The sequence below is a fragment of the Lactuca sativa genome, chromosome 4 (genome assembly GCF_002870075.4).
Source record: "Lactuca sativa cultivar Salinas chromosome 4, Lsat_Salinas_v11, whole genome shotgun sequence".
Lineage (NCBI taxonomy): Eukaryota > Viridiplantae > Streptophyta > Magnoliopsida > Asterales > Asteraceae > Lactuca > Lactuca sativa.
Window position 1 is genome coordinate 48,036,114 of NC_056626.2, and position 10,732 is coordinate 48,046,845.

General features: G+C 34.2%; 3 protein-coding genes across 6 annotated transcripts; 2 read left to right on the top strand and 1 right to left on the bottom strand.

Annotated features, from left to right (window-relative positions):
- The first annotated feature begins 367 nt into the window (after nt 1–367).
- On the top strand, nt 368–1,012 carry LOC128133417 (uncharacterized). The gene has a single exon (XM_052770844.1). The coding sequence runs from the start codon at nt 368–370 to the stop codon at nt 1,010–1,012; it is 645 nt and encodes a 214-aa protein (XP_052626804.1).
- A 1,105-nt stretch (nt 1,013–2,117) lies between these two features.
- LOC111914749 (probable anion transporter 5) lies at nt 2,118–4,340 on the top strand. Its single transcript, XM_023910460.3, has 2 exons — nt 2,118–2,286; nt 2,818–4,340. Exon 2 carries the CDS (start codon nt 2,878–2,880, stop codon nt 4,192–4,194), a length of 1,317 nt encoding a protein of 438 aa, XP_023766228.1. The 5' UTR covers nt 2,118–2,286; nt 2,818–2,877; the 3' UTR covers nt 4,195–4,340.
- Nucleotides 4,341–4,802: 462 nt separating this feature from the next.
- Nucleotides 4,803–7,315, bottom strand: LOC111914750 (uncharacterized). Of its 4 annotated transcripts, none has more exons than XM_023910465.3 (8): nt 6,884–7,315; nt 6,372–6,706; nt 6,139–6,291; nt 5,947–6,039; nt 5,794–5,852; nt 5,534–5,627; nt 5,337–5,399; nt 5,068–5,207 (listed from the first exon to the last, which is right to left on the bottom strand). In XM_023910465.3, the coding sequence occupies exons 1-7, from the start codon at nt 7,245–7,247 to the stop codon at nt 5,379–5,381; spliced, it is 1,119 nt and encodes a 372-aa protein (XP_023766233.1). In that variant the 5' UTR covers nt 7,248–7,315; the 3' UTR covers nt 5,068–5,207; nt 5,337–5,378. The 4 variants fall into 4 exon arrangements, with proteins under 4 accessions (XP_023766229.1, XP_023766233.1, XP_023766230.1 ...); XM_023910462.3 differs by having other exon boundaries at nt 5,337–5,411; XM_023910463.3 differs by having other exon boundaries at nt 5,337–5,415.
- Between the last annotated feature and the right edge of the window lie 3,417 nt (nt 7,316–10,732).

A 10,732-nucleotide genomic window follows, 5' to 3' on the forward strand; every position in this document is an offset into this window, starting at 1 on the left:
GGATCTATGATGCAAGGCCTAAAAGAGCATTGTGATAGTGACATGAACCCTAATTAATAGTTTCAAGTTTTTGATTTAGGCCTTGTGGTATACATACCACGAATGGAATCATGGTCTAGTTGGCCACGATAACGGATCGTGCACACCACCCCGACGTTCCGTGGTTGAGCGTGGTCGTGCTTCTTCGTGTTCCCGACAACGGATTCAAACGAGAAATTTGATTGGTTGTTTGGTTTTTTGGCTATTGAATGGCTATTTTGGCCGTTTCCTTTTTTTTTCAAACTCAATTTACTAATTATAAATAAAACTTCTATTATACCAAAATTTACACCCCATTCTATTCTCTAAAACCACAAAACACATACACATGGATTCCACAATACATATGAAATTTTTAAAAAGTTTTGACTCGGATGACGACGTAGAATTTGTCGAGACATTCTTCAATATTATGCAACACATTCAAGATGAAGAAAGTTCGAATGTAGCTCGTACAAGGGCGGTCGTCAATCGTGATCGCCAAGCCACACACGACTTATTGGTACGTGATTACTTTGCCGATAATTGTCTTTATAATGACGACTCGTTCGAACGTCGTTTTCGTCTAAATAAGGCTATATTTTTACGTATTAGTAATGCTTTAGAATCTCGTTATGATTTTTTCAAACAAAAACCCGACGCTAGAGGAAGAATGAGTTTTAGTAGTATACAAAAATGTGCGGCTGCTCTTAGGTATTTAGGATACGGTATAGCATTTGATGCATCTGACGAATACTTGAAAGTATCCGAGAGGACCGCAGTTGAATGTGTAGATTGGTTTTTTGCATGCGTTTATGAGGTTTTTCACAAAGAATATTTGTGCAAACTTACTCACCGTGATATTGAGAGATTATATTCGGCTCATGAGGAGAGGCATGGATTTCCGGGTATGCTTGGCAGTCTAGATTGTACGCATGTGGCTTGGGAAAATGTCCAAATGCATCGCATGGTCAGTTCACTCGAGGAGATATAGGTAAACCAACTATCATCCTAGAAGTTGTTGCATCTCAAGATTTGTGGATATGACATGCCTTTTTTTGGAGTAGCAGGGTCTAACAACGACCTTAATGTTCTTGGCCAGTCTCTACTTTTCAACGATATTTGGACCGGCAAAGCACCTGATATGACGTTCACGGTGAATGGGCACGCGTACAAATACGGTTACTACCTTGGTGATGGGATATACCCGGATTATTCTACATTGATGAAGGGATACTCGGTTCCTCACTTGCAAAGTTGTTTACAAAAAAAAAAAAACAAGAATCGGCGAGAAAGGATATCGAGAGGGCATTTGGAGTTCTTAAGCAGACATGACATGTAGTGAAATATGCTACACGACTCTGGGATAAAGAAAGAATTAAACGAATGGTCCTAGCATGTATTATAATACATAATATGATTATTGAAGATGAATGTCGAGCGATTTGCACATATGATCCGATCGACGTTGTTGTTCCAATTGATGAGTTCGTACCCGGAACGAATGCGTTTTTAGAGCGAGTTGTTGAAATTCATAATAGTGAAACGTGTTTCAATCTTCGAGAAGATGTCACGGAACATTTGTACCAACGTAGCACGAACGACGATTAGATTTTTTATATTTATGTTTGTTTGTTTTTTTTAATTAATGTAATGTTTTTTTTTCTAAATTAACTAAGTAATGTAGTTTGAAATTGTAGTTTGAAGTTGTAATTTTATTTTTATAATTAATGAAAAACTAGTTTAAAAAAAATGAATGCTTTTTAATTATAAAAAATGTAATTTTATTGTATTCTTGAATTAAAAAAAATAAAAATAATGATGTAGAGTGATGTGTTAGTGATAGGTATCACATGTTAGTGGTAGGGAAATATGATATAATGTAGCATCCAGCACATATATGGTATGTGATTAGTATAATGGATGTTCTTAGACTTAATAGTTTAAATATGTGGTATGTGATTAGTATAATGGATGTTCTTTAGACTTAATAGTTTAAAATACAATATTTGCAATCCATTCCCATAATTTAATTGTAAAATCAAGATCCTCAAAAAGGGCTGCGCCATGTCAGGCTCTAGTAGTTGACTACGGGTATTTGACTACGTCCATGATGGTTCTCAAAACTCATTTGTCAAAAACATTTCTTCAGAACCCCCAATTGCTCCGGCTATCAAATTGATGCCGCGAACTTCCTACGAATTCGCGCAGTAGAAGAATCCGTGCTCATCTGGACTATGCAACGACGATTCTGACATCCAATTTCAGGTAATTTGGTTCTGTACTGCTTTTCACTTGCTAAATCTCGTTGATGCTGTAACTCGATCTTAAATTTTTTTTGTGGTTCTTTCTTCTTAATCACGACAACCATGCTGCATTAGTGCATTGCGCTTGTTTTAGTTTTCTGTATCCTTATAGTAGTTATCGTTGTACGTAATGCATTTCTGTGACCGTTATTTTGTCAATTTAACCTAAATTACTTGCCTTTCTTCTTAATTCAAACTTGCAGCTTGACTTTTATGATCGAAGGATCAGTTTTCCATGTTAAGCTAGATCTTATCAAATTTATAGTAGTGATCTTTTTTGGTAATGCGTTTACGAAACTGTTTTGAGAATCGCCTTTCTCCCAAATTCAGATGTGCAATTTCATTTCTATGACCGAATTCAATAATTCTCCATTTTAGCAAGTTCTTCTCATATGAGAAACCAGTAAAATATTTGTTGTTAAGTTCAATTTATTTGGCTCAATTTTCACAAAAGACATTAATCTAGTTCTCATCTTTCAATATATCTTTGCAGGAGCATCTAATCCCTCTAACAGATGAAATCATATTAACAAAGTGGATCAAAAGCAGCAAAATGAGCATCACAAGAATTCCATCACGCTATGTGATTGTGATACTAACCTTCATGTGTACATGTGTATGCTACATCGAACGCGTAGGGTTTTCAATTGCATACACAGTTGCTGCAGATAATGAAGGAGTATCTCAATCAAGTAAAGGCACTATCCTTTCAACATTCTATTACGGGTACGCGTTATCACAAATCCCGGGCGGCTGGGCAGCTCAAAAAATAGGGGGCAGGCGTGTACTCCTTCTCTCCTTCATACTATGGTCACTAACTTCTGCTTTAGTTCCACTTGACCCAAACAGAGTCATAACCTTAGTAATAGCTCGATTACTCGTGGGTATAGCACAAGGCTTCATTTTTCCATCAATCCACACGGTTTTAGCTCAGTGGGTCCCACCACACGAACGATCAAGATCCGTTTCTTTGACCACATCTGGAATGTACTTAGGAGCAGCCATGGGTATGCTTTTGTTACCAAGTCTTGTAAAATTCAAAGGCCCACAATCCGTGTTTCTGTTTGAATCATGTTTAGGTGGGATTTGGTGTGTTCTATGGTTTAAATTCGCGAGCGATCCACCTCGATCGAATCACCCGAAAGCTGCAGCTTCCGGTTTTGGCGAATCATTACTCCCGGTCAAAGATGGTCAAAGGACTAAAAACGAAAAAGTTAGTAAAATCAAAATCCCATGGGGGAAAATCTTCTTGAGCTTACCTGTGTGGGCGATTGTTGTGAACAATTTCACGTTTCATTACGCTTTATATGTGCTAATGAATTGGCTACCTACTTACTTTGAATTAGGATTAAAGTCGAGTCTTCAAGAAATGGGGTCTTCGAAAATGATGCCTTATTTGAACATGTTTTTGTTTTCGAATATTGGTGGGGTGATTGCTGACCATGTGATAACTAAAAAGATAATGTCTGTTACAAAAGCGAGAAAGGTGTTGAATAGCGTGGGATTTGTGGTGGCTTCTGTTGCATTGATTGGGATTCCTTATTTTAAGACAGTTGATGGGGTGGTGGTGTGTAGCTCTTTGGCTTTGGGATTTTTGGCGTTAGGGAGAGCGGGATTTGCTGTGAATCATATGGATATTGCTCCAAGGTATGCTGGGATTGTGATGGGGGTTTCTAATACTGCTGGGACTTTGGCTGGGATTATTGGGGTTGGGTTGACTGGTCAACTTCTTGAAACTGCTAAAATTATGGATTCAGATCTTTCGGATCCGGATAGCTGGAAACCCGTGTTTTTTATTCCGGGATTGTTGTGTGTTTTGAGTTCGGTTGTGTTTTTGTTGTTTTCAACCGGGGAGAGGATATTTGATTGAGGTGAGCTTATTAAAATCAACTTATACATTATATGATATACCTATTAATGCTTTTTCTAGCATTACAATTTTTAATAGTTTTCCTCAACCATAGGTCAGAAAGGACATTTTGTCAAATTTAAAAGAATAGTTGGTTTCATACGTGACATTTACTGTTTTGTTGAATTTACACTTATTTAAGTCGAGAATGTTTGAAGATATGGTGCGAAAATAGGGTTAATGTATAATCAACAAATATGGATTTCTCAAGGATCGTGTATGTTCATTTTACCTATTGATATTTCTCCTGAGTTGCAAGAAATGAGATAATCTTTACAAAGTTCTTATTGTTTTGGTGTTTATTGAACAACAAAAGACATATTGATGGGAAATTATGTACGAAAGAAAGAGTGGTGAAAGAAAGGGATAGTTACCCTATCAAATATCAAGTCATCATCCGTTTTTAATGACTTTTAAAATAATAATGCATATCACATATATACCATTTATTACACACCACTCGTTGCTCTTACCAATTCAACCATCACTACGAAATAAAGGAGTTGCTAACTATTTACATGCTTATACAATACTATTAAAAAGATAAAAGATAGAATCAATTTACCAAATTTAACTAAAAATCATAATTAGTTTCTTAATCCAATTAAAGGGGATTAGGGAACAACAAACGACGACATATAGCTTTTGACCCTATATTTATGTTTATGATATTATGATATAAAACATGGAAGTAAGCATATACCCTTTTGAAGGCTATATAGTATGTTACATTTACAAATGTTCCACAACTCATACTATACTAGCCTTTTCTGTACAGCAATCACCAGTATCATTAGGATAGGAGAAACAAGAAAAATCACATATGGTAGAGCTTGAAATGCTGCATCTTCCTCAACTTCGGTTTCGTTTAGAGACAAATTGTTCTTGTTTTCCACAAATGCATCAAAGAAATTTTGGTACCCAGTTTTACGTTTTGAAGCACTTGAACTCCTAACCTTCATCATCTCCATTGCCTGCAATCAATAGTGTACTTTTGTTCAAATTAAACACACGTTTTGTTTGTTATGTTATCTCCAAGATGTTTTTATTGAAATACTAATTTATATATTAGTTAATCTAGTTACTCTTGAGATTTGACTCACACATTTCTACAATCAGTCTGGTCTAGTCTAGTCCAGTCCAGTTCAGAGTTCAGTCCTCTGTCCCTGTACCAAACGCTACCTAAGTGAAAATTTTAACTCATGTGATGCTCAAAAATCAAATATAAGGTCGTAATATGCAAGTTTTGTTAGTAATTTTTGTAATAAACTTAAAATGTTTTTTATTTGAAGCAACTCACCTGGAAGCTGAACACGAACTGCCTTGCTTTCTTGCTCACACTAACATTTGGGTGAGACTGCAGCTTCTCATACATAACACGGGCTTCATCGGATCTATCAAATTTATGAAACAATTTAAAAGCTACTTTTGACAACAAAACATGAAGAAAAAAAAATCACAACATTTTCCATAAAACCTTATTCTATTTCTATATTTAACAAACACAAAAAAGAATGCAGTTTTGAAACATGATATATATAGGTTTGACTTTGACAATACCTGTTGAGGGAGTCAAGGCAAATAGACCATTGCAATGCAGCTAAACCATGAAGTTCACTCTGCAGGAAACCATAGTCCATAGATCATGAATTACACAACAATATTCAAAGATTTAATATCTCTACAGATCTTTCACCTTCATAAAACCATTACCTGGTATACCAACTTATCCATAACTTTCTCATAGAAGGGTATTGCATCCTTCAGCTTTCCAATCTCCATTAATGAGTCTCCATCATTCAAATCCTATATGAGTTAATAGAAATGTTAAGAACACATTAAGAAATACACCTAACAATTTTCAAAAGATAAAATGAAATCGATACCATCAAGTTTGAAGCACACCTTCTCACACTCTGCTTTCAATTTTGGATCAATATTCAAACCCATTTGGCGTTTATAGGCAGCAATCATTTTTTTTGTCCTTGCATCTTTTGCAGCTTTGGATTCTGCAGTCTCAAGCACATCTCCAGGACGAATAGTTTTCCCACCACCATACTAAACAGTATGACATTGACTTAATGCAGAAAGTACGACTTAATAGAGAAAATCAAAAAGGAATATGAAATAAGTCTTACAGTTTTGGAAATGTTGTTTGGTCTAGGGAAAACTCCCCATGTAGAGACTTTGGGCTTATAAAGTTCTGAATCTTCTTCTTCTTCTGTAGTTGTGTTTGATTCGGTGTTTTTTTTCTTTTTTTCAAACCTGCTTATATCCCCGACAATGATTTCCACATCAGGCAAATCCCCTGATGAAAAAGAATCGCTTATTGGAATCAAGCCAGCTGGCAATCCCCTTCCTTCCTTCTTATCAGCAAACCCTAATCCCACAAAGTCGATTGCTGAAACTGTGGGTCTGTCCTTCTTATCAACAACTTCATTCGTCAAAACCTCACTCTTTCTTTGTTGGATTCCTATGACACAAATTATAAGAGTTTTAGCTTTTAAGTAGAAAGTAGAATTCATGATAAAATGTGGGACATTTAGAACTAAACATATTCTTCATCACAAGCTGTATGTGGGGTGAATCGAGTCTAACTTTTAAACTTCATGTTCATCAGTACCTTAATAATAACTTGTGTTCTCCGTACCTCTATTTTTCTCCTTATACTCTTTTGCTCCCTCCATTGTAACTCTGGCGAGTGACCCATCGTTGTTTCCTCCAGCTTCTGCAATCTCTGAAACAGGGTTTTGGTTTTGGGAAATTTTAGGAGTTGGGTTTGACTGGATTGATTTCTTATATGCTTTGGCTCTAGCTAGCGCGAGCTTCACTGGATCTGGTGGCTGGGACTCCGAAGAGGACGGTGATGAATCCTTTTGGGCCTTGATTAAGGCAATCTTTCTTCTGGGAGTTGTTTCAATGGGGGATTTGATTGATGAAGAGAAAAATGAATATTGGGAGACAGAAGACGCCATTGTTGTGGAAGTTGTGGAAAGCTTTTCTGCTAACACCATATGGATTAATCTCTCTTCCACGTGTTATGTTTCCGACCTATTAAAACCGGTTACGGTTGAATACATATTCAGAACAGAAGCGTCGATCGACTTTTTGAGTGTTTTTGAAAATTAAAAAAGGGTTGATAAAACAAAAAATTAAATATGAAAGTTTAAACAAAAATTTATTTAAATTTAAAATTTTAGATTTGAAATTTAAAATTTAAAATTAAAAGGAAACATATTAAATATTATATGAGTAGTAATATTGTAATTTATTGGTTATTTTTAATTAAAGTAACTATTAATTGATGTGTAAATATGATGTATTAATTAAAAAAAGATAAAAAATAAAAAAATGACAAATGGAAAAAACATTTAATCAAAAATACCAAAAAATGACATGTGTCAAAGTTAATAAGAGAGTGACATGTGACAAAATCATTCTTATTTATTAGGGTAGATTTTTAAACATATTTATTATATAAGGTTATTTATTGTTTTATTTTATTTTTTAAATTGTGTCATGCTAACCAATAAAATAAAACAATATTTATAAGCATCCTAAAACCTTCATTGTAATATATTGTTTTTTTTTAATATATTTTTTTTGGTTTTTTTAGTTTTTGCTTTTAATATTGTTTATTAATTATTTTTATAAACATTATTATAACTATCAAATCTTTTTATAAAAATCAAGAAACAACTTTTTAAATTTACACCAACAATTAATAAAAGATTCTTCATCGTCTTTTTCAATTCCATCTTCTCCAATATGATCTTCTTCTAACACATTATTTGTAGCAACTTCATTATCAATTGTTATTGCATTGCTTGCAACAACAACTTGAAAGATTGAGTGGAAATCATCATTTTAAACAATGTTTACATGACATTAGCATCCATCTATAATCAAATACATAAAATCAGGAAAAAAAATCGAATAGATAATTCAACACTGATAACAATCAAATAGATAAATCAGAACATAAATTCAATCTCAAGAATTCTAGTTGTTACAACCAGTGCATCTTGCATATTGAAGCAAATAGGAACCAAAAATTAAACTGATTGAAGCAAATACAAATCAGAATTTCGAAGCAAATACATATCAACAATCAAACAACATCAGTCTATCAAACAAACAAATTGTGATTGAAGCAAATACAACTCAAAAATCGAACTCACAAATGAACCTAAACTAAACATTACAACCTAAAAATCGAAGTTATAGTTCAAAATCGAACTAAAAAACGAACCTTTAATTGAAGCCAAAAAACGTACCTTTTATGGATTGTAGTCGTCGTCGAAGACGCTGCTGGAGTCGTCGACGTCGTTGGATCGTAGGTACCGGAGTTGTAGTCACGGGAGTCCCCGGAGATGACGATCTTGCCAAAAGTTTAGAGGTGTGCATCTCATTTTTATTAATACCCAAGGAAAGAAAGATTGTTAAGAAAATAATTAGGGCAAGATGAGTTTTTTTTCTTTTATAAATTGTTAAATAATCTTATATGATAAATAAATTTAAAAGTATACCCATTGAGTAATAAGTTTTTCAAAACACATGTATGGTCAAAAATTCAGCGTCAATTACCGAAATACTCTTAAGGCTTGCTTGAAATTATGATATTTTTTTTCACTTGATGGTTCTATTTGATATTTTTTTTTCAATTTTCATTACTGTAATGTAAAAGGATTATTTTATTATAATCAAACCTTTTTTATATTTTGAATTATAGTAAAATCACATGGACCATCCATGCTGTTTGAAACTGTTTGCGCACTTGGTTCCTAATTTCTTTTTTTAACTCGGAAAGCACTTATTGTTTAAATTTCTTTCATTATTTATTTTTTCTTATTTTTTATATTATTAATTTATAAAAGAAAATATTAATAAAATGGGCCCTCTCCCATCTCATAACCTAACATGTATGCCTAACTATACATCAATTAGCCTCTATTTTTCTTTCTCTCATGAGAGATAAGAGGTGACAACTAACCCTAAATCACCATGGTCGGAGCATCATTATTAGCTCGTCATCTTTGGTGGAAACCACCATCATAGAATCACCGACTCCTACTTACCTTATTTCCCCGTACAACCCCAGCATCCTTCGTCTTCCTCGTCGACATCGAGATGCAGAAAAAAAAAGACATTGTAAAATCAGTTTTCTCTTCCTTGTTCTCCTTCAGGTGCATCGACAATTGCCTAAAGCAATCATCTTGAAATCAAACTTTTTTGTTCCTTGTTCTCCTTCAAGAAACAAAGAGTTTTCTAGATTTCATAGTTCCCTTTTTAGAGAAATAATGAACATGGTAACGGTTATCAAAGTTGCTACCTTCCTAGATCACAGTTCTCTAATCTGATACGAATTAATCAACTATTGCTACTAGGCCCAAACATACAAACCAATTACCCAACAAGTTGAGAGACTACCATATGTAGCATGGACTATAACACAACAATGCATATCCCTGATTGTTTAATTTTCTTTTATCTATTTCCTTTTATTTGGTACGTAGATGATAAAGACAAACTGTTAGGAATCAATGGTTGGAATGTTTTTTTTTTCTAGATGTGATTAACAATTGCTAGTATATGGAAGAAATTCTTAGGAAATTACAATTTCAAACTCTTTCTTTTCCTTTTTCCATCTTCTTCATCTCTTTTCTCTGTTCCTGTAATTGAAGAACCCATCATTTGGTGCTTTAATTGATTTATGCACGTCTGCTAAATCGTACTAAAATCATGGATGAAATACGTGCAACAACTGAGGCCAACACCCAATCTATCATTGATATCAACACATAACTCCTCTTTCATATTACACAAAACCCCAAACCCAAACCTAACCCTAATCCCAAAACCACGCACCTTCTTGATTCGACTGCCACGTTGCGAGTTATCCTTTTTCGATGGATCTAATCCATTGGATTGGATATTTCAAGCAAAAAGGTTTTTTTCGATGTTGATCAAATTAGGTTGTTTAAACGAGTTTTTATTGTGATTAAATGCATGTTTTAGTATCCTAAACAAACCCATGAAGTGATTTTAAGTTGGTTTGGTCATGTCGGTTTGATTCAAAAGAGATTATTCGAAATTTTCATCAAACTCGTCGAGTTGTTCATACAACTCGATGAGTTCGTTGTTCAGAATGCCCAATTTTACTTAAAATTTTATTTTTGACTTCCTTTTGGTATTTGTTTGTCTCCTATGTTATTTGATGTGTAGAAAAGATGAGAAGAGGTGGTAGAGGTCAACAAATCCCTATAGACCAAGAGGATTTCCATTGATACAATTTTCCCCAAGTTGTTTCACAAAGAAGTTTGGCTGAATAGAGAAGCAAGTTAGAGAAGTTAAAAAGAAAGGAGTTCTATATCGCAAATGAAGTGAACTGGACATGGTTAGAGGACGTTGGATTAGTTGAAGCAATGAACCCATACCTAATAAAAATGTTTATGAGTGATGGGGTAAGGGTCACATGTAATGCTTGGAGAAGATTGTT